This window comes from Mustelus asterias, chromosome 9 (assembly GCF_964213995.1).
Source record: "Mustelus asterias chromosome 9, sMusAst1.hap1.1, whole genome shotgun sequence".
In the NCBI taxonomy this organism is placed as follows: domain Eukaryota; kingdom Metazoa; phylum Chordata; class Chondrichthyes; order Carcharhiniformes; family Triakidae; genus Mustelus; species Mustelus asterias.
The window spans coordinates 31,645,304-31,670,023 of record NC_135809.1 but is presented as its reverse complement, the minus strand read 5'-3'; the positions used below and the strand labels follow the sequence as shown (position 1 = coordinate 31,670,023).

At 41.5% G+C, this 24,720-nt stretch overlaps 1 protein-coding gene across 5 annotated transcripts in view; it reads right to left on the bottom strand.

The window, feature by feature from the left end:
- Window positions 1–24,720, bottom strand: part of immp2l (inner mitochondrial membrane peptidase subunit 2) — a 539,159-nt gene that overhangs the window by 281,590 nt on the left and 232,849 nt on the right. Inside the window, exon 4 of one of the 5 annotated variants that reach the window (XM_078219910.1) lies at window positions 21,092–21,216. The exons of the other annotated variants lie outside the window; for them this stretch is intronic. Within the exon in view, the coding sequence (XP_078076036.1) occupies window positions 21,171–21,216 (46 nt within the window). The 3' untranslated portion in view covers window positions 21,092–21,170. Of the gene's footprint in view, window positions 1–21,091; window positions 21,217–24,720 lie in introns of those variants that run through there. 5 annotated transcript variants of the gene reach the window in all.

Sequence of the window (24,720 nt, the reverse complement as noted above, 5' to 3'; positions counted from 1 at the left end):
TTACTGCGAGAAAAATAGAGAAGAGAGTTTATGCAATTATACAATGTTGTTCAAATCCAACTTTCACTGAGAAAGAGTTTATGGTTGTTACATTGATGAGGATCACAGCTTGCATGTTATCATATTAGATTTCAGGGTTTTGTGGAATAAAATCCTTCTAATCAAAATTTCTCTAAGTTCCTAACTCTTCATTTGTAATATTAGGGTCCATAGTTGTTCTTGACCTAACAAGGGTATGTAAAAGTAGTATTTATGAATCAGGTAGAATGTATTAGGCACGATTTACATATACTTAACAAAAACAGTGAAGAAACATGGAAGTTCCTTATCCCTCAATGTCCAAGGATTCTTTGAGTGTTGCCAGCACAGGCAATGTCCTTTCTCTTCTCTGTCTTTGAAGTAATGTTGAATTGTGTCCAGAAGAATCTTATCCCAGGAGCTATGGTATCACTGTGCCAACAAAAATCAAACTTTTTCAAACTTTTATCCCTCACTCTTATTATTCCAGAATCTCTTAGTTGAAAATGGTCCAGATTCACCTCTTGATTGACTTAGAGTGCTAGTCATCTCATCCGTGTAACTACAGTCATATAGATTAAAGACAAATAAATGTCCATCCCTTTTCCCCTGGGCCCCCAAGTTTACATTCCATTGCAAACAAATGATAGATGTAGAGTAGTAACAAACAAAGTAACCCAAGTCCCACAGAACCAACACCTTCAAGAACAAATGTTAATAATTCTTCCTTCCTTAATGTCAAAACAGAAATGAAAGTTACCCTCTAATACAGATGTTCTGTCCTACAAATATAATTAATCAATTAAATTAATGCCTGGGTTTTGTTTAAAGGTAATACATCATCCTAAGTTCAAGCTTCTTTTGAGCCGTTTCTTCAAACACGGAGCTGCTGAACCCAAACTCTCAGGCAAATTAAAGTCGTAAAATCATTAAATGCAGTTTCCAACTACCCCACAACTGCCTATTGTCTCACTAACGGAAATTCAAACTAAACCACTGAAAAAGTGGTTAAACCACTTTAAAAAGTGGTTAACAATAAAATCCATAGATGTTGCTCATGACAACAATAAACCATAAAAATTAATAACATTATCAAAATCTTACAATCATGAAGTATGGAGAGGATAGTGACAAATTTCTGAGGGCAGCCAATTTGAGAAGGATGGTCTATAAGCATTTATGGTTGACAGCGTCAAGCCAGAGGCTTTTGTGAGGTCAAAAAAGGCCGTGTCAAGTGGTTGGTGCCATTCAATGCACTTTTCTTGAGTTTCTCGCAGTGAAGATCACATCTTTGGTGCCTTCTAATGGGCGAAAACTGCACTGTGACTCTGGAAGGAGTTCCCCCAATACTGGGAGGAGGTGGTTGAGGAAGATCCTGGCAATGTGAAGGATACATGTTTTATTTCAGGAAGACTGGAGTTAGAGGCATTTGAAATTAGATTTAGGGCTGGAGGAGATTCTAGAAATAGAATAGGTCTAGGTCATGGAGGAAGTTATATATGAGGACAAGAAATTTAAATGTGATGCACTGGGGATTGGGAGCCAGTAAAGATCAATAAAAACATGAACAATGACAAATAGGACCTAGTGTAGGACAAAAACCCAGGGCAGAGTTTTGCACAAGTGGGACTTTATGAAGGATGGAGAATGAGAGCCAAGTATGGGCAGCATTAGAGCAGTGCAGTCTAGGAATTACAAAGAAATATAGAATAAAGGCAATTCATTTACAATTTTTGTTGTATTCCTTTGATATTTGACTATCAATATAGGTGGCATTTTCAGAAAGTACATCAATCATATATATTTATTAACTTTATATTTTTATACAGAATGAAGGAATTTGATACCAAAAGCACTGGTACAAATTTCATGGCTGTGGGTAGGGATGGTGGCAGGTGATGCTGCTAAGATTGAAGTGTGCAGATTCGGTGATAAATTGGACGCAAAGTTTACAGCTCATTTCAACGTCAAGCAGGGCATGGAAATTATTGATGGTCATGTTCAGCTTGATTTGGCGGTGGAGGAGTAGGTGTTTTTATGACACTTTCACAAAGATTTTCATGGTAATAAATTCTTCAATTCTGTTCTTAAATTTAAAAGCAAAATATAATTTAGGGCCTTGATTATACTTTCTTCACATGTACAGAATTTTTATTCGAAGTGGGAGGCAAGGCTGGAGATAGGTACCTAGCATTAAAGTAACAAGGTGGTGGGAGGGGGTGGCCTGGAGTTCAGCGACAATTGGAGGAGAGTTGTAGTTATTGAAAGATGGAGGATGGTTCATAAGTTTGGCTGTGCTGCAGGAGAGGAAGGGATGTGGGGTGGAAATGACAGCCCTATATATTTTAGCGCATCAAATGGAGGGCAGGGGAGAGACAGTCACCAGGCTTGGAATTACTAGACGAGTCCATTGGAGTTTCATAGAACTCTTACTTGCATTTCTGCAGCATAGTGGTTGGTTAGGAATTTAGCATAAATTTGCATTTTGTTTTAAAATTTATGTTCACTAAAACTAATCGGAATAAACTTTAAGTGCAGTGCTGAGATATACTTTGGATTGGTTAATTGTTTAACTTGAAGAAAATATAGTTAAATAGCTTCTAAAGCTGAGAACAATGTGCCATCAGAAACAATTACTTTCAAAGAATGCACAGAAGTATACTGTAATTGAATATGATTATTGTTTCATTTTTAACAGTGCAGCAGATATCAAAGAAATACACCAAAAGCTAAACTGTGCAACCTCAAGAAAACAGTTATAAAACAGGTTAAATAAGTTAACAAACAATTGATCAAACAGTAAGGAAGAAAGTTTTAGAAGAGTGATTAACATGAATCAGAGGCAAAATATGAACATTCAATGAATACTGTTTATTTTAAAACAATGTAAACTTGAATACATTTTATTTTAGCAACTACTTTTTGTCAGATGATTCAATTGAATTGTACATTTGAATACAATGAACTTTTCTTCCATTGAAAACAGATTTTGTAACAAATAAAGGTCATAATCTTAAACCAAATTTGAAAATAATTGCCTGGATAACAACAATTACTTCACTTCAAAGTAATTCACTCAATGGAAGACAGTTGTAATGTCCTGTGAGGTTTGTGGCATTATATCAATGTAAATTTCTTCTTTTATTCTGAAGTGATACAGATTTTGAAGGGCCATGCACGAATATCTGTTGATTCATTGCTTAGAGTGTAAATCCTAAATAGTGCTCTGTTTGCTGAATATAAAATTAATTGTACATGTACATGTACAAATACAAGTACTGCAAGCCTTATCTAGCAAAGCTATTATTGTACTGAATGTGCAAGTTCTTCCCTAGAGTGGGAGAGTTTAACATTAATGAAAGCACTTGCTTTTACTAACTGTGTTGTGTGCTGTTTAGAATTTTTTTGTACGCCTGTTAGCCAGGACAATAATGCAATTTCTAAAAGTAAAGAAAAGTTAAAGCTAATTTCTTAGCACCAGAAATTCTGAACTAAGACAAAACTGCAGGAAAAGGTAATTAAATGGTTAAAAACTCAAGAGACCAATGGACAGCAATACATGCAGTGCTTCCAATCTGTTAGGCAGCTTCCAATCTCACAAAAGAAAACCTCGGAGGTTCTCTGGCCGTGCTCGCCCCAAAACCGGAGAATCCCGTCCCAGGTCAATGGACCTTTGCGTGGTCTGCCCGCTACAATTCCCATGGCGGGCGGGACAGGAGAACTCCCCCCAATCGATTCATCTTTCCCCAGTTAATTTTACAGACGGTTAGCTGAACATGGGATAACAGAAATGTGATTTCTTTTCCCCAACATACTTGAGTGAATACATGAATAATGTTTGCATTTTGAAGCTTGCACATTAGAAAATACAACAGAAGATTACTGCATTTCAGTTTTTAATCAGCTGGTAATGTCAGTATATGCCAAAATTATACCCTCATACAACATTTAGTGGTGCTACTTGTCTGGTTGCGTGAAACCAAAAGCACACAAAGAAAATTGCATCTTAGGTCTCTGACAAGACCATAGCAGTGACAAATGTACAATTCAATTGAATCATCTGACAAAAAGTAGTTGCTAAAATAAAAGCTGTCAGTTATATTCCAGTCTGAATTTTTTTAATAGTGCAGATTGTAATTGACAGCTTGCAGTGTGTAACATATGAAAATGCACACAACTTTTCCAAATAAATATTTTCATGGGTCTAATGGTTCTGGTCCACAGTGGATCAATTCCTATCTTGCAAGTAACAAGATTAAGAAATATACACTGTATCTTTCATTAATCTTTGTACAAAATAAAACATCAATTATGCATGAGTAATTTTTCGTTGGTAGTCATTATTACATCAAAAGTTCCTTCGAACGTAGGAAGATCAAATCTTTAACCTCTATTTTATTATTTTATAATTTCAATATTGATGCCTTTAGAAGATGCATTGAAAAGGTAATTAGGAGTCATTAAATGCTAATCATCTGGGAATGTGTGAAAGGTTTCTTCCCCTTGTAGCACAGGTTAGAAAAACAATTGCGACCATGTGATGCCAGCTTGTTTGTGATTCAGTTTTGAGTTGCAGGCACCTCTGGCAAAACCGCCATTTCCTGCCCTCCTTAGCTGTCATGAGAAGCTGGTGCTGGCCACACTCCATATGGTTAGGGTGTTCCTGCAATACTGTTAGGGAGTTCCAAGCTTTGGACCTGTGATAATGAGGCCAAGTAATCCTGGTGCATTTGAATGTGAGCATCAGTGAGTGAGGCATGATGAGTAAGCCAATTGAAAGCACTGCTGATGACTGCTTCCATCATTTTGCAGATGACTGAGAGTCAGTCGAGCGGGTGATAGTTTTCTTGCCTTTTGTGGACACAATCACTGAAATCCTGCTGCCATTTACACTGGAGGGATCTTACAGTCCCGCTGACAGTATACCCCCATTGCAGGTTTAACGGCGAGACTATAAGATCCTGCTACCAGCAAGCGGTGCACCACCACAAAACATGCCTCAGATGGGGAGGAATCCCCGTCCAGTGTATGTAGGCAATTTTCCACATTAAAAACAACATAAAATGCTGAAAATACTCAATAGATCATACAGTATCTGTGGGGAGAGAAGTAGAATTAAGGTTTCATCAGAATTGAACATAAGAGGAGAACCTGCTGCTTCTTTTTAGTTGCTCAATTGTTCAACAACATTGTTCAACAACATTTATGACTAGATGTGGCAGTGTGTTGACTGGTTTATCAGTCGTGTGATTGCTTCACTTGGTCTATAGCATACTGCTCTCACTGTTTAATAGTCTGTGGTGTAGCTTCAGCACGTTAACACCTTATCTTCAGGCATGCCCAGCATGGTCTGCTGCACTCCTCTATGAACTAGCATTGGTCATTTGGCTTAGATGTGATGTAGGACTGAGGCATTGACCCAAGCCTGCATGCCATTCTGGAAGCCAGTACTCCTCCACTCAATTGGCAAGCCAGCTGCTACCATTACATTGGGTCCACTTTCTAGATCATGGAGCAGGAACCTTCAACATAAGCAGTCTATTCAGTCCCAATGAATATCAAATTATCATCCAGATTTAAATGATCATAAAAGTGACAAAAAAAAGCATTGGCTAGGGCTTGATGATCCTGTGCTGCTGCACTGTAATGGAATCCTACACAAACTATCTCACTGCTCATTGGTCCCCCACTTTGAAAGTCTTCCTGTTAATGGACAACATCACGGAAATCATTTTGTGTTGTCTGGTTAAATCCATAGATCAAAACAATCAAAAAGATACAAAGGTCTAAGGACACATACCAACCAACTCAAGAACAGCTTCTTCCCTGCTGCCATCATACTTTTGAATGGACCTACTCTCATTGAATTGATCTTTCTCTACACCCTGGCTATGGTTGTAACACTACATTCTGCACTCTCTCCTTCTCTATGAACCGTATGCTTTGTCTGTATCGCGCACAAGAAACAATACTTTTCACTGCAAATTAATACATGTGACAATAATAAATCAAATCAAAAATTTAGAAATGTTAGAATCTAATTTCTTTATTACGTAGATTACTCAATTCTGCAGGTATGTATAATTATATTCTGCGAGAAATGTGTTTTAAAAGTTTTCACAAATCATTAGTTCTAAAATAAGAGAAAAACTGAACAGAATTTCTCTCCATGCTGTAATAATATGAAATATACCTTGACCATTATTTTGCAACAGCCAAAGTACATAGGATATGCTAGCTAAGAAGTCTAGATCAATAATAGAGGGAAGAAGGCTCCAAAATATTCAAGTAACTAGTTGGTGATAAATATATTGTCGTGATTAATAATTCTACTGATTAACTTACCTCTTGCTCTATAACAACCAATAGCTTGTTTCCTGCAAATATGAATTGTATTTGTTATTTGCAGATTATAGCAGTGATGAAGCAAAGCAACAAATAGAATAGAATAGAAATTTGAAGGATGCTGCAGGTACAATTGGCAGATGAGTACATGCCGTGACATTAAAGTAGAAATGTGAACACGTGTACTTTACGTAGTAGCCATTTTGATCCACAGCTAACTTAGACTGATACTCTGCAATAATATTTTTCCCAGAATATTCTTGCACCAGCTGATATCAGGTCATTTTGTTTCTCACTCCCAGAAGGTAGCAATTAATCTTCCCCATGCCACTATAACGCAGTGAACTTAATGGGGTTGTTCACCAACAAGAAATGAGAATATTTAATGCCAAGTCCAAAGATGTACAGGTTAGGTGGATAAGCCATGGTAAATGCGCGGGGTTACTGGGATAAGGAGGAGGGGAGGGCCTGGGTGGGATGTTCTTTCGCAGAGATGGTGCAGATTGGATGCACCGGGTGGCCTTTCTCTGCACTGCAGGGATTCTATGATTCTATAGTTCAAGTGCTGTGCTAAGTTAAAGCTAAGAGGCGAGGGAGAAGAGCAACCAGTTGTTTTAGCTTGAGGCAACACTTTGAGCAGTTTGTCATCCAGGCAAGGGGCCCATTGGAGAGGAGCTAGAGGGGTTAAGAATGGGTGGCGTTTCTGCAACCGTGGGAAGGGTGTATTCCTTACAGTAGCACTGCCCAGGTGTGGTGTGGGTTGGGGGGGGGGGGGGGGGGCGGTGGGGGGGGGAGGATGGGGGAAGGGGCTGAGATGTTCAGAAACCAAATGTAACATTCCAGCTATCCCTCATTTAGCTCTCCTAATGTCTGCTCTTTAAAGGTAAGTTGATCTTTACATTGACCAGCATTATGCCATTGTTCACATGAATTACAGAGCTTTTTAAGCAGTGAAATATGGATCAAGATGTCATCTGCTGTAATGTTTTGTGCTCTGATTTAATTGGAGTGCCAGATCTGTCTGTTTTTCAAATGAAAACTGCTGATGAAGATAGAGAAAATGCTCTGCACCTGCTTCCCCTCCATTGATTGACGGGCACTCTGCTTTCAAATGGAAATATGGAAATAAATATCTGCTCTGTCAACTAGAACATAGAACATAGAACAGTACAGCACAGAACAGGCCCTTCGGCCCACGATGTTGTGCCGAGCTTTATCTGAAACCAAGATCAAGCTATCCCACTCCCTATCATCCTGGTGTGCTCCATGTGCCTATCCAATAACCGCTTAAATGTTTCTAAAGTGTCTGACTCCACTATCACTGCAGGCAGTCCATTCCACACCCCAACCACTCTCTGCGTAAAGAACCTACCTCTGATATCCGTCCTGTATCTCCCACCACGAACCCTATAGTTATGCCCCCTTGTACTAGCTCCATCCACCCGAGGAAATAGTCTTTGAACGTTCACTCTATCTATCCCCTTCATCATTTTATACACCTCTATTAAGTCTCCCCTCAGCCTCCTCCGCTCCAGAGAGAACAGCCCTAGCTCCCTCAACCTTTCCTCATATGACCTACCCTCCAAACCAGGCAGCATCCTGGTAAATCTCCTCTGCACTCCTTCCAGCGCTTCCACATCCTTCCTATAGTGAGGTGACCAGAACTGCACACAATATTCCAAATGTGGTCTCACCAAGGTCCTGTACAGTTGCAGCATAACCCCACGGCTCTTAAACTCCAACCCCCTGTTAATAAAAGCTAACACACTACAGGCCTTCTTCACAGCTCTATCCACTTGACTGGCAACCTTTAGAGATCTGTGGATATGGACCCCAAGATCTCTCTGTTCCTCCACAGTCTTCAGAACCCTACCTTTGACCCTGTAATCCACATTTAAATTTGTCCTACCAAAATGAATCACCTCACATTTATCAGGGTTAAACTCCATTTGCCATTTTTCAGCCCAGCTTTGCATCCTATCTATGTCTCTTTGCAGCCTACAACAGCCCTCCACCTCATCCACTACTCCACCAATCTTGGTGTCATCAGCAAATTTACTGATCCACCCTTCAGCCCCCTCCTCTAAGTCATTAATAAAAATCACAAAGAGCAGAGGACCAAGCACTGATCCCTGCGGCACACCGCTAGCAACCTGCCTCCAATCCGAAAATTTTCCATCGACCACCACCCTCTGTCTTCGGTCAGACAGCCAGTTACCTATCCAATCGGCCAACTTTCCCTCTATCCCACACCTCCTCACTTTCATCATAAGCCGACCATGGGGGACCTTATCAAACGCCTTACTAAAATCCATGTATATGACATCAACTGCCCTACCTTCATCAACACACTTAGTTACCTCCTCAAAAAATTCTATCAAATTTGTGAGGCACGACTTGCCCTTCACGAATCCGTGCTGACTATCTCGGATTAATCCGCATCTTTCTAAATGGTCGTAAATCCCATCCCTAAGGACCCTTTCCATCAATTTACCAACCACCGAAGTAAGACTAACCGGTCTATAATTACCAGGGTCATTTCTATTCCCTTTCTTAAACAGAGGAACAACATTCGCCATTCTCCAGTCCTCTGGCACCATCCCCGTGGACAGCGAGGACCCAAAGATCAACGCCAAAGGCTCTGCAATCTCATCCCTTGCCTCCCAAAGAATCCTAGGATACATTTCATCAGGCCCAGGGGACTTATCGACCTTCAGTTTATTCAAAACTGCCAAGACATCCTCCCTCCGAACATCTATTTCCTCCAGCCTATTAGCCTGTAACACCTTCTCTTCCTCAAAAACATGGCCCCTCTCCTTGGTGAACACTGAAGAAAAGTATTCATTCATCACCTCGCCTATCTCTACTGACTCCATACACAAGTTCCCACTACTGTCCTTGACCGGCCCTAACCTCACCCTGGTCATTCTTTTATTCCTCACATAAGAGTAAAAAGCCTTGGGGTTTTCCTTGATCCGACCCGCCAAGGACTTCTCATGTCACCTCCTAGCTCTCCTAAGCCCCTTTTTCAGCTCATTCCTTGCTAACTTGTAACCCTCAATCAAGCCATCTGAACCTTGTTTCCTCATCCCTACATAAGCTTCCCTCTTCCTTTTCACAAGACATTCCACCTCTTTTGTGAACCATGGTTCCCTCACTCGGCCATTTCCTCCCTGCCTGACAGGAACATACCTATCAAGGACATCCAGTATTTGTTCCTTGAAAAAATTCCACTTTTCATTAGTTCCTTTCTCTGACAGTTTCTGTTCCCAACTTATGCCCCCTAATTCTTGCCTAATCGCATCATAATTACCCCTCCCCCAATTGTAAACCTTGCCCTGCCGTACGGCCCTATCCCTCTCCATTGCAATAACAAAAGACACCGAATTGTGGTCACTATCTCCAAATTGCTCTCCCACAACCAAATCTAACACTTGGCCCGGTTCATTTCCCAGTACCAAATCCAATGTGGCCTCACCTCTAGTCGGCCCCTCCACATATTGTGTCAGGAAACCCTCCCGCACACACTGCACAAAAACTGCCCCATCCAAACTATTTGACCTACAAAGGTTCCAATCAATATTTGGAAAGTTAAAGTCCCCCATGACAACTACCCTGTGACCCCAACACATATCCATAATCTGCTTAGCAATTTCTTCCTCCACATCTCTATTACTATTTGGGGGCCTATAGTAAACTCCTAGCAACGTGACCGCTCCTTTCCTATTTCTAACTTCAGCCCATATTACCTCAGTGTGCAGATCCCCCACGAAGTGCCTTTCCGCAGCCGTTAAACTATCCTTGATTAACAATGCCACTCCTCCACCTCTTTTACCAGCTTCCCTACACTTAGTGAAACATCTATACCCCGGAACGTCCAACAACCATTCCTGTCCTTGTTCTACCCACGTCTCCGTAATGGCCACAACATCGTAGTCCCAAGTACCAATCCACGCCCCAAGTTCATCTACCTTGTTCCGGATGCTCCTTGCATTGAAGTAGACACACTTCAACCCACCTTCCTGTCTACCAGTACCCACCCTTGACCCTGATACCTTCCCCAATACCTCACCACCCTCACTGACTTCTGGACTACAACTCCCTTCCCCACTCCCCTGACAAATTAGTTTAAACCCCCCTGAAGAGCCGTAACAAATTTCCCTCCGAGGATATTGGTGCCCCTCTGGTTCAGGTGCACCCCGTCCTGTTTGTACAGGTCCCACCTTCCCCAGAACGTGTTCCAATTATCCACGTATCTGAAACCCTCCCTCCTACACCATCCCTGCAACCACATATTTAACTGCACTCTCTCCCTGTTCCTCAACTCGCTATCACGTGGTACCGGCAACGTACCAGAGATGACCACATGTTTCGTCTTGGCTCTCAGCTTCCAGCCCAGCTCCAGAAATTCCTGCTTTAAATCCCCGTCCCTTCTCTTACCTATGTCATTGGTACCAATGTGCACCACGACTTGTGACTGTTTCCCCTCCCCCTTCAGAATCTGGAAAACACGGTCTGAGACATCACGGACCTTGGCATCCGGTAGGCAACATACCATCCGTGAGTCTCTTTTGCTGCCACAGAACCTCCTATCTATCCCTCTAACTAACGAGTCCCCAATAACTATCGCCCTCCCGCTCTCCCCCTTTCCCTCCCGAGCCACAGAGACGGACACAGTGCTGGAGATCCTCTCACTGCGGCTCCCCACTGGTATGTCATCCCCCTCAACCGTATCCAAAGCGGAATACTTGTTGCTAAGGGGAACGACCACCGGGGATCCCTGCACGGACTGCTTCCTCCCAGCCCCTCTCACCGTCACCCATCTGTTTTCAATCCTCGGAGTAACTGTATTCCTAAAGCTTGTGTCTATGGCCATCTCTGCGTCCCTGATGATCCTAAGTTCCTCCAACTCCAGCTCCAGTTCCCTAACACGGTTTTGGAGGAGCTGCAGATGGGTGCACTTCCCACAGGTGTAATCAGTAGGGACACTGTCGTCGTCCCTCACCTCAAACATAGTGCAAGAGGAACATTGCACTGCCTGCACACCCATCCCCTCGAGATACCTTGCCAGTACCAGGTAGAAAGTGCAAAAATGAATTCAACTCACCCCTGCTCGCCCTTTCTGCCTAAGCCCTGTGAGCCAAAGTCTTATAGCTCACACTCTGCTTCCCACACAATACACTGCCCGCTCCCGACGCTGCCCGCTGTATACTGCAGCCTACCTTTTATACTTCACGCGCTTAAAAAACCCTTCCCAGACTCCTTTGCTGCCCACTTCTAGTTTTCACTTTAAACTTGAAAAACTGCTGTTAAAGTAAAGGCCAAAAAAATACACACACTAGCTGACTAATTAAATAAATAAACAATTCAATTAATCCAATTAATCTCTTACCAGCACTGCTGCTTTCAAACACCCCTCTCAGCTTGCTCTCAACTAGCTGGAAGCTTTTGTTATGACAGCTGTTCCATTATGAATGCTTGGCTAGGTTTCAAACATTTAGCTCCCAAGTGATCTTAGAACTACTGAAACCTTTAGGAGCCTGTGAGAACAAAATGCATATTTGATGTGACTTAATATTTGCTTGAAAACATAAGCATTTAAAGGATTACAAGTTTCTTTTTCTCTTTGGGTTTTTTTTTCATGATGGTGTGTTTGCTAGTCCAAGATTTTCTTGTTTAATGGTTTCCAGTGATTTTAAAACAATTCCCATTGCTATTGCATGGCTCTTGAAGAATGTACATTGTTGCTGCATGGGTATGGAGGATACATGGGAGCCATAGAGATGCAATGGGGTGGCATAGGTGATCCGAGGTGGCATTAAAGATACATGGAAAGAGAGAGATGGGGTGGCATGGGCAATTTGAGGGGCCATGGAGGATATATGAGAGGCATTGGGGCAAGGTGTGGCAAGGACTTGGTTGTGAGGTGAGTGGTGTGGTTCAGGGAGTGTATAAACAATGTTGGGAGCTGGGCTGCTGTGTTGAAGAGTCAAGACAGATCTTTTATATGGCTTACCTTTGCACCCATACCCCTCGTGCACTCCATCATGGTTATCAAAATGAACCCGACCCCGATGTGAAAGGATGAATATAGTGTGTGAAGTCACGCCTGGGTCAGGTGTACAATATGTGCGTGGCGGAAGTGCAGAAATTGGGTTTTCCCGATATCAAACAAAGATTTGGCCCAAAGCGTTTTATCTGTTAAGGTTGATAATTGTAGTGAAACAAAAGTGGGATCTGAGAAGCTAATGCCAAGTACTAACTTTGATTTTGTTTCCTCAGTGACTGTAAATAATAAGCAATGCAATGAATTGTCTCCGTAGCTGATGGGCATTTCACACCCGTTGTGTTGGAAAGTTTCTGATTTCCTTCTAACTGTGAAAAGACGGGAAATAAAGCAGAACGAGATACCTAAAAAGTAGATGTGTATTTACAGCTGAGGCAAAGCGATAACAGGAAAAGCTGGCACAAAAATGTCAGGATAGAGAAATCGGTATTTTTAGAACATGGGAGATGACCCACAAAAGCAAAGCGGCATAATGTTTTCATTATTTTAAGTTTTACTTGGAGATAACTCGTTTCTATTTACATTAGCATATCTGATTTTAACTATTATACTTCATGTACTAAATTACTATGGATGAAAACAATTTGAACCAAGCATCGCCATATCTATTGTTAACTTGCTTTGTCTTCAGGGAGATTGAAGACACACACATGCAAAGGGCAGATATTCATTTCAGTTCACCATGTGATTTTACAAGTAGATATAAAAGAGTGTGAGTTAGCTTCCATTAAGGAAGGATGCTCTTACCGCTTACAGAAGCAACTACACCATTAAAACTAAAAAGCACCAAAGAACAGACTTGAATTAGTAACAATTACTTCACAGGAGTGCAGTTACTAATGCCACAACTTTCCGCTACCAAACAATTTAACTTCCTTTCTTCGCTGCTTTACACAGATATTAATAAACAGTATGGCGCTTGACATGTTACCAGTTTGCCCAAAGCACTTAACAACCAATTAGTTTTGAAACGTCCAGCATTCTCATGTAGACAAGTAGGGCAGCCACTCTACATACAGGAAGGTCCCATGTAGGAATTAGTGACTAGTTAATCTGCTTTTTCGACATTTGGCGGAGGGGAAAATACGTTGCTAAGGTCACTGAGAGAACATCCTTATAGCGTCACCAGAATAGGTGAATAAAGCCTTTTGTTCAATACCTCACCTGAAACATAGTCAATCTGTACAGTACTCACTCTATAATGTCAGTCTAGAATCTAGGTCATATGCCACATATCTTGATGAGGGCTTCATTCGAGACCTTCTGACTTTAGAGGCAAGATTGCAACCACTAAGCTATGTTAAACATGTGACACAGAGAAAATGTTGCAATGCTGTAAAGATAATGGCTGGAGCTTTCTGGCTATCACGCCGGCGGGGTCTTCCAGAGCCACTGATGGCGCACCCTCACTGTGGGCTTAACAGCAGTGAGGGGTGCATTCAGCAGGAGAGCCCGTTGACAATGGCGGGACCAAAAGATTCCGCCGCTGGCCACTGATGGGCTGCCTCCTGCCACTGAAATACGCAGCCGGTTGCATGGTAAATCCCGCCCAATGTATATTTCAGCAACATCCCCCCCACCCCACCTCCTGACAGTAACTAGTCCTCTACTACGTTTTTCTTAATGACACTGCTTTTGCTTGGCTTTATCAAAGTAGTTATTTCTATTCTTAACTATTTCGATCGATCGAAGAGCCTTTTCTGCGTTGTATGATTCTATGACTTCTGTTAGGGAGATACAGAGATATTTTTATTTGGTTTCAACATAATTTCTGTTGTCTTGAATTAAATAACTCACTTGATTAAATTATTTCCAGCTACTGTATGTGATTTTCCATCCTAATATCTGACTAGTTGATCATGTCAGTGATCCCAAAAGTGGACTGATCAAACAGTCCAAAATATAAATGTTCCTACATTATAACTCTGACTACATTTTATTAGCTGTAAAGTGCTTTGGAGTGTCCTGAGTCATGAAAGATGTATATAAATAAAAATCTTCCATAAAAGTTTCACAGTAACAAGAACAAATATTTGGCTTCACAATAGAGACATTCCAAATGTAATGGAGCAATAAATTAAGTGCTGGAACTTGATTTGAGATACAATATTTTGCTATTGGCTTGGCTGTGTTGAGGCAATAATTTTTTGATGACTTGGGTTCCACAATGAATTCAGTGCTTCAAAGCTCACACCAGTCGTTTTCCTTGAATCTTGCCTATTTACCATATGTATTTATTTATCTACATGGGATCGTGCTCTAACTCCCCTGTTACACAAATGTAGCGGGTTGAGCACTTTTCAGTCTTTTGTGCTCATCCATTGCCAGGCTGACGTTTCTGATCAGATGAAACATGATCAGCACATAACAGCATTAAATGCAACTGGCTTATCATTAATTCAGCTGATATAGAGATAGACGATTTGAGGACCAAAGCAAGAAAGGCAATAGTGTAAATGCTGAAACTAAGAATCCATCTGAGGATAGAGCCTTATTGTCTCGTGTTCCTTGCATTCTGCAAGGAAATGTGCCACTCCTTTCAATTAGCACTGTAAGTAACATGGGTTATATTTCTGCTGATGTTGAACAATGAAATCAAGGGGGATGAATTTCCGGCCACACCACGCCTGGCGCACATCGCGCCGATCCCAGAAAACAGCTTGTGGGTCTAAAAATTGATTTTGCGCCCAGCATCAAACAGTTTGTAACTACCCCAGTTTCTTTGCAATGGTGCAAACTAGATCGCACCCAGAAAGTAGCATTTAAATACACAGAGCCCGTTCAACTCCGAGCGCACGGAATTCTCCGGCCTTCAGGCGCAAGAACGGCGAGAATCACTACTGGTCACCACTCGCGGAGACCTAGCGCGATGGCCACGCTCGGGGGGGTTGCTTGGAGGCAAATGAAGAATGAAGTCCCTGGGTGGTCGAAAGTGTGGCCAGGCCATACATATCGGGTAGTGCCCACATGGCAATGCCGACCAGATACTCTAGCAGTGTTCCTGGTCGTGCAGCCAGGCACCTGGCAGTGCCAGTTGGCTACTGGCAGTGTGCTGGGACAGTGCTAAGGGGGTGTGGCCTGTGAGAGTGGGGCCTGAGCATGGGTTACGGCGAGGGGGGCTATGCAGCAGGGCTATGTCAGGAGGTCATGTGTGGGTCATGATGGGAAGCATGTCGGGGGTCAGGCAGGGGAATGCATCGAGAGAGCCTGATGCCAGTGATCAGTGTCTGAGAATGGGTGGGGAACATGCTGCCGATGGCCAAGGTGGGGGATATGTCCACGGGGGCAGTGAGGGTGTCTTCCAGTGTACTGTGAGATTGGGATGCCCTTCAGAGCACTCTGAAGCTGGGTTCAGAGGCGTGTTTAGGCCCAGTCCTCCCAGTACCTTGATTTGATTTATTATTGTCACATTATTAGTATACAGTGAAAAGTATTGTTTTTAACCACTATACAGACAAAGCATGCCGTACATACAGAAGGAAACGAGAGAGTGCAAAATGTAGTGTTATAGTCATAGATAGGGTGTAGAGAAAGATCAACAATGCGAGATAAGTCCATTCAAAAATCTGATGGCAACAGGGAAGAAGCTGTTCTTGAGTTGGTTGGTAGGTGACCTCAGACTTTTGTATGTTTTTCCCAACGGAAGAAGGTGGAAGAGAGTAGGTCCAGAGTACGTCGGTTCCTTAATTATGCTGGCTGCTTTTCCGAGGGGCCAGGGAGTGTAAACAGTGTCAATAGATGGGAGGCTGGTTTGGGTGATGGAGTGGGCTTCGTTCATGACCCTTTGTAGTTTCTTGCGGTCTTGGGCAGAGCAGAAGCCATAGCAAGCCGTGATACAACCAGAAAGAATGCTTTCAATGGTGCATTTGTCAAAGTTGGTGAGAGTCGTAACGGACATGCCAAATTTCCTTAGTCTTCTGAGAAAGTAGAGATGTTGGTGGGCTTTCTTAACTATAGCATCAGCATGGAGGGACCAGGACAGGTTGTTGGTGATCCGCACATCTAAAAATTTGAAGCTCTCGACCATTTCTATTTCATCCCCATTGATGTCGACAGGGGCATGTCCTACGCTTCCTCAAGTCAATAACTATCTCCTTCATTTTGTTGACATTGAGAGAGAGATTATTGTTGTCGCACCAGTTCACCAGATTCTCTATCTCTTTCCTGTACTCTGTCTCGTCATTGTTTGAGATCTGACCCACTATGGTGGTGTCATCAGCAAACTTGAAAATCAAGTTGGAGGGGATTTGGCCATACAGTCATAGGTGCATAAGGAGTATAGTAAGAGGCTGAGGACACAGCCTTCTGGGGCACTGGTGTTGAGGATGATTGTAGAGGAGCTGTTGTTTCCTATCCTTACTGATTGCAGTCTGTGGGTTAGGAAGTTCAGGATCCAGTCGCAGAGGGAGGAGCCAAGCCCCAGGTCACAGTGTTTGGAGATGAGTTTCATAGGAACAATGGTGTTGAAGGCTGAGGTGTAGTCAATAAATAGGAGTCTTTGACATAGGTGTCTTTGTTATCTAGGTGTTCCAGGGTTGAGTGCAGGGTCAGGGAGATAGCGTCTGCTGTGGACCTGTTGCGGTGATAGGCTAACTGTAGTGGATCCAGACAATCTGGGAGGTCAGAATTGATTCGTGCCATGACTAATCTTTCAATCACTTCATAATGATGGATGTCAGAACTACCGGATGATCAGTCATTAAGGCACGCTGCCTGGCCTTTCTTTGGTACCAGGATGATGGTCATCCTCTTGAAGCAAATAGGGACCTCAGATTTGTGTAAAGAGAGGTTAAAGATGTCTGTGAATACCCCCGCCAGCTGGTCCACACAGAATCTGAGTGCTCATCTGGGTATGTCAACTGGGCCAGTCGCTTTCTGTGGGTTGACCTTCGAGAAGGCTGCTCCAACATCTGCAATGTTGACCTCGGATACAGATTTGTCCGAGGCTCCCGGGATGGAGGGCGTGCTCTCGCTGACCTCTACCGGTACGCAACTTACCACTCTTCCAAAAAGTGACAAAGTGTGGGAGAATTGTGGTGCGGAGAACGCCTGAGAGACCGGCGCGGATTATTCTGTTATTCTCGCCGTTATGACATTTTAGTTTTTTGGGGAGGGAAAATTCCACCAATATCTTCTGTTCACTCTAAAGCAGATTAATTCTTTTTCCACAAACTCATGTTACTTTTAGCCTTCATTGGGCTGGATATAAATTCTAGGATTGAATGCTGTAAAACCATAGATAATAAGCAGAGATGAGGAATATAGAAAAATAGGCAACCTGTGTGTTTCTGAAATGCACAGTGAACATAAACGCCTTCATGACTAATTCTGCTAAAATCATAATACAGGAAGGCTCTTTTAGCAGAATTCCAGAAAAATGTAATTATGGACCAATAGTGAAGCACTGCAGCTTTAACTATTATGAGCTGCAGGGAGTCATATTCATCATGTAACTAAAGCCCAAACCAATTTGATACAGTTTTAACCATGTTAAATATGCTTAATGCAAACCAACTGACCATGTCCCCAGAGCACATTTATGCTGTACAATACAAAGTAGAATTATGAAAGTAAAAGGAAGTTCTGTTTTACTTTTGTGTTCATTTCAATGGCTTTGGAAGGAAATATTAGAGCAATTAGGTTTTCACACCCTGCAGTTTTTGCATATCATGGTCCCAGTTAGCTAATCAGTAGTTCAGTTCACACATCAGTCACTCTAAATTACAGCCTAATTTGACAATAAAACCCATTACTGCACAAAACATGTCCATTTTGATAATGTATGAAGATCTTTAGACAGGCATTCCTGAAACAAGTCATTACTGGCTATAAAGGACAATCATTCGGCATTATTCCCATGTTACAAAGTGAGTTCATACGGCAATTACTAGAATATTTAATTGCTATTTAAAAAGAAAACCTTAAGTTATTGACTTTCTCTAACACGTCCGAAAAATGGATTTTTCTCAGCAATCTGAGTTACTTTGTCCTTCATTGCTAGAGGGATGGAGTTTAGAAACAGGGAGGTTATGTTGCAGCTGTATAAGGTGCCGGTGAAGCCACACTTTGAGTACTCTGTACAGTTTTGGTCTCCTTATTTGAAAAAGAATGTACTGGTACTGGAGGGGGTGCAGAGGAGATTCACTAGGTTGATTCCGGAGTTGAGAGGATTTGTTTATGAGGAGAGACTGAGTAGACTGGGTCTATACGCATTGGAATTTAAAAGAATGAGGGGGGATCTTATCGAAAAATATAAAATTATGAAGGGAATAGATAAGCTCGAAGCAGAGAGGTTGTTTCCACTGGCAGGTGAAATTAGAACTAGCGGGCATGGCCTCAAAATAAGAGGGGCAGATTTAAGACTGAGTTGAGGAGGAACTTCTTCACCCAAAGGGTTGTGAATCTGTGGAATTCCCTGCCCAATGAAGCAATCAAGGCTACCTTGTTGAATGTTTTGAAGGCAAAGATGGATAGATTTTTGAACAGTAAAGGAATTAATGGTTATGGTGAGCGGGCTGAGTCTATGAAAAGACCAGCCATGATTGCATTGAATGGCGGAAGGGCCAGATGGCCTACTTCTGCACCAGTTCTTATGTCCTTATGTTCAATCTTGTCTTGCCTTAGAATGTGTAAAATAATTTTGTTAAAAACACTGCAGATCAGGATGACGATGAACTCGAAGTCAGTTTGTATTAATGTAACAGAACTGAACATTACTGCTTTCATAAATTTTTACAACGGTGCATTATTTTTTGAGTAACACATGCTCTGTCTCAGTAAGTAATAGAAATTGGTGGTTATTCTTAGTCCAATGGAATGAGAAGCACACTAATCAACTGTTCAGAGTTGCAAAAGAGGATGATACAATGAATGGACTCGTATATAATTTCATAACCCATTCCCTTTCAAATCCATTTTCAGCTCGAATAATTTAATAAAATACTTTAAAAGAACTAAACATTAGGGAAGCCGAAAGGAAGATGCTCATCCTTAATAGCCAACCTATGCAGTCCTTTCTACAAAAGGTCCACAGATCTCCCAATAACTGCAAAATTTCTTGCAGATAAACTGGAACAGAGAAATTGGGAGCATGGATAAGCAGGATTATTAACCTATCCTTTACAATTACCCATTCTTTTCTACAGAGCTGTCTGTTCATTTGATTGTTACAACTAACAGCCACCTTGGAGTTTAACTGTGCGCAATTTCCTCTTTCTCCGGCAACAGCATCTTTAACAAATTATCCTTACCAGGAACAGATCAAAAAGCATCATAAAATGAACCCTAAAGAATTATTTTGCAATATCGTTTTTCTTCAGCAATGCTATTTGTGATTTTAGGCTTAGTTTAACTAGTAAATCAATGTAATAGATGCAATGCAGTATGCTGCTCTATTACAATAAAACAAAAATGAAGTTACCTAAAATTCTTCTTATCTTAAACATTTTAAAGAATATTTATAACCACAGCACATTCTTAGTTCATCTTTTCACCTTAGAAAATAAGTCTACGGCTCAGACTTCCACTCTCATTTCAGGCAGCTCGATGTAGTAAATCTCTGGCTCGCCCCAGCTGGCCTGGGCCAAACTCCCTCTGACTGATGGAATCTTCACTCCGGGGGTGGGGTGGGTATGATATGGTGTCAGGCCCACCAGCCTGAAAATGGATTGAAGCTGAACACGGGGACTGTTGAGTGCCAAGGCCTCCCTCAGTTCAATGGGACATTGTCCCAGTTGTTTATTAAATGTTAGGTCCTATAACCCTCACTTCTTATATCTCCTCACCCACTCTCCATCCATACCAATTCATGCCCCCCCAACTCATCACCACCTTTTACCCCTAAAATCCTCCATGCCAACAGACCTAATATCTACCATGAACAGACATCAGGAGCCACACTGAAATAAAATAAGATTCCAAATATGTATTACAGTGTTTATTATAGTTAGAACACTCCCATTCGTGAAAACCCATTCTAAACATTTAAAATCAACTCAAGTACTTAATCCCTTACAAAACAAACAGTTGTATTCATAACCCCACATCAAAGACAGTTAATCCTTAAATAACTTATTTGAGCTGCCAATCAATTTGAATTTACAGCCCCAACTGAGAGGATAGGTTGTAAAAAGCAGCCAAGCACAAATAATGATATAATGATAGTCCTCAGGGTAATGTTAACAAATAAATATGGTCACTGCTAGAGTAAATTTATTTCTAATCTTCACTGAGAGAGACAGCCTATTTTTTTTAAAGGTCTGGGATTCAAATACCTTGATAGTTTGACAGTTCTACAAGACTTTAACCACCCTTCAAGAGCTTTTTTGATATAAAGTTTGTAACTCCTATGTTGCAGGTTAAGGCTCTCGCTACAATTAAAATGGGGTCTGCTTGAATTCAGCACTGAGTTCAAAAGGCCCTGCTGAGTTTGATTTACTTTCAATGCGTAAATCATGTTCCACCCACTTTCCCCTGCTCATGAAAATGAGACCTATCAGAAATAGGTGCAGAACCTCCAGATCCAGGTCCCTCCCACCATTTTTAAAAGTCCGTGGAGTCTGCACAAGTCCACAAAACCCCGAGTTATATGTTTATCGGGAATTTCAAAGGTATTTTCTTTAAATTGATGACCATTTCATTTAGTTAAAAAGGAAAGCAAAGTGCATTATTTGGAAACAGTATCCAATCCTTGATTCAGATGCATGATAAAACTAATTATTTGCTCCACTCTTTAGTATACTTATGTCATGCTTTCTCCATCAAGCTCCAGTGTATTTATTTCATTTCTGAAAGAAACAAGAGACATGAGCAAATTTCTCAACAAACCGCAATTCAGAAAACCAACATGGGATTAAATCATGCTTTTTTTTTCACTCTTTCTGCAGATGGGTTAACAAGGCTAAGAAGTGAGTCTGTTAAAATGGCTGCAAATGCAGAGATTGCAAAGTAGTTCTTTTGTTCATTGTGTTTGAAAAAAGGCTATTGTGGGCAACAGCTGTGCTTTGAAAATGCTTACAGCCTAGAAAATGGTGTGGTAAAGTGAGTTGCTCGCCTTACTGGCAGCAGGGCATGGTACTATGTAACTGCTGCATTTTTACTTTTTAATTACCATCTCTCTAACCGTTGAAGTGGAAACAGAACAAGTGCCAAGGCCCAACACACTTTTCTTCTCTCCCTTCCTGCTTGCCTTGCTTTACTTCCCTGTTGCTCTGGTGACAGGCAACAATGCTTGGCTTATCCTAGCTGAGAACGCCTTTCCATCAGGAACAATGTACCCTCTCCTTGTGCAGTGAAGCATGAAATATACAGACTGACAGCATGTGAAACAAACCTAATTATGAGATTCCAATCACATTCCATCACAATGATACTGTAATTAATCTGTCCAGAGTTGCATTATTTATTAGAAAGGGGTCTTTTCAAATTAAAAATAAATCCTCAAGTTATCATGGAAAATATTCTACATTCTGTTTTAAAAACAGTGGATAATTCTATAGCAGTTATTTTGTAATATACCTTTTGAATACAGAGAAAATAATTTTAAGTTACAAATCTATTGCAATAACCATGCTAATCGAGTTTCAAAGCTAGTGAGGAACCAACAAATCTTGAACTTTTCCAATTAAAAGCAAAATGCTGTGGATGCTGGAAATCATAAATAAAAAGAAAAAACGGCTGGAAAAGCTCAACAGGTCTGGCAGCGTCCGTGGAGAGAGAAACTGAGTTAATGTTTCAAGACCAGCATGATTCTTCAATGGAACTCAAGAGTCAACATTGGACTCAAAACACTAACTGTTTCTCTCTCCACAGATGCTGCCAGACCTGCTGAGTTTTTCCAGTACTTTCTGAACTTTCTTTTCAATTCAAGTGACCATCAGCTGCACAGATTGTACACCCCCAGTGAAAGTTCCCTGGAGGAAGGCTACAGTGGGAAACTTGACCACGTTACAACACATGATACATTACATCAACAAACAGCAAGCCAAGTCTTTGAGAAATATCTACACCTAGCAATTGGCAATAATCCTTTCATGTCAGGATTTGTGAAAATTGTTCTGCGATTCTAATCTTAAAAGGAGTCTTCCTGGTGTTATGCAAAAAGTGCAGATTTTTCATTATTCCGGGATATTTGACTTTTTGGAAATTTTGTATGTCCCCAATATGACAATTTGGGAATATATTGTCAACTGAGTCAGTAACTTCTATTGTTATTGATTTTTAAAAATCTTTTCCCTGAAGGTGCTTCCTCCAGTACAATATCATCATCCACGTTTTCTTCCTCCATTTGGCTAGACGCTTTGCAATTGAAAGAACAGATGCACAGCCTTCTCTCAGGCTGCTACCCAGCCATCCTTACAACTGGCTGCATGGGAGCATCATTGCAAGTGATTCCTCCCCTCTGATTTTCCTTTCCCCCACTGAGAAATCTTGCATTCTCTGCTCAGGATCTCCGCTTGATGTAAGTTGATCAAAATATCTCAGTATATCCCTTCAGCCCATCGAGCCTGCACCGACTCTGAAAGAGCATCCCACTCAGGCCTCCCCCTCTGCCCTATCCCCATAACCCCGCACATTTACCATGGCTAATCCACCGGACCTACACATATTTGGACACAAAGGACCAATTTTGCATGACCAATCCACCTAACATGCACACCGGAGCAAGGGGAGGAACTCCATGCAGATGTGGGGAGAATGTGCAAACTCCACACAGTCACCCAGGGAATTGAATCTAGGTCCCTGGTGCTGTGAGGCAACAATGCTAACCGCTATACCACTACCTTTCCCATCATTGTGGTATGTTGTAAACCAAACAATTAAAATGTTATATGTAATTGAGAGTTTCCAACTGTGCATTTGAGACCCTCTAAAGAGACTGCAATCGTCTTTTCTCTTGTATATTCTGCTATTATGTGAGGGAAAATATTACTTATGGATCATAAAATGCCCTGACATTTCTAATGATGCATTGCATGATAGACTGCTGATTTGTATTTAGCTCCTAAAATACTCCAATTTGTTGCTAGTAACTCTTGGAAGAGAAGTAATTTGGTTTGATGTGCAAAGATTAAGTTGATTAAAATAGTGGTACTTTGTGATTTAGCAAACTACCGTACCTTGACAATGTCAATAATGGTTTGTCTCTGATTGTAAAACAAAAACTTGCTTGTTTCTACTTCTATTTCTTCATGAGCTTCTTCTGCCAATGTGCATCCACTTCAAACACTTGAATCACAAAACAAATTTGCCATGGACTGCCATGACTGTTGCTAGTGTGGCTCCTTAGACTGTAAGGCAGAAAATGTGACTTATAAGGAAGGGGGGGGTGGGGTGAGAGAAGGGAAAAGAATGACCTTTTACTCACCCCTTCCAACCAAGGTGGAAAACTTTGACCATGTCATCAAAGTAGGAAGTCCTATTGAAATGTCACCAAGCAAACAAGCTTGAGTGATGAACTGCATTGTTGATATTCTGTTTGAGAGCTAAGAATTAAATCATTTCAGCTGCTGCATCACACTTCATTCATGAAAGAAAATTTAAGTTTTTAAGTTTATTTATTCGTGTCACAAGTAGGCTTACATTAAGACTGCAATGAAGTTACTGTGAAAATCCCCTAGTCACCACACTCCGGCGCCTGTTCGGGTATGCTGAGGGAGAATTTAACACGGCCAATGCACCTAACCAGCACATCTTCGGACTGTGGGAGGAAACTGGACCACCCAGAGGAAACCCACGCAGATACGGTGAGAACATGCAGACTCCGCACAGACAGTGCCCCAAGCCAGGAATTGAACCCAGGTCCCTGGTGCTGTGAGGCACTGTGCCGTATCCTTATATGCAATGTGGATTTTAAAAATAATATTTTTATTCAAATTATTTACTTTGTCCCCCAATAAACCTCTCACTGCTACATTTCCTCTTTAAACCAGGAAAACAACAATAATTAATTGCAAACAGCACAACAGATAGTATCAGTGGAACTCTTGACACTGGCAACCAAAGCAGTGAATTTCTGTGGGATACCAGATATTAACTGTTGTTTGCATTCTGTTCACCTATCATCTCAAGGGGGAACTTTCTGTTGTTGCACTCTATTTCATCTAATGTTCCTGCTAAGCACTGATGAAACCTTCTAACAAGCTTAAGTTAGGCTGGTATTTTATTCACCCTTTTTGCTCCTTTGCATGTTAGTCAGGGTTTGTCCACCAAGAAAAGGAAATTTTCTAATTTACCAGTCAATCTTCATGGCTTGTGTATATTTTAGCAATCGTAAAATGGGAAGTACTTCC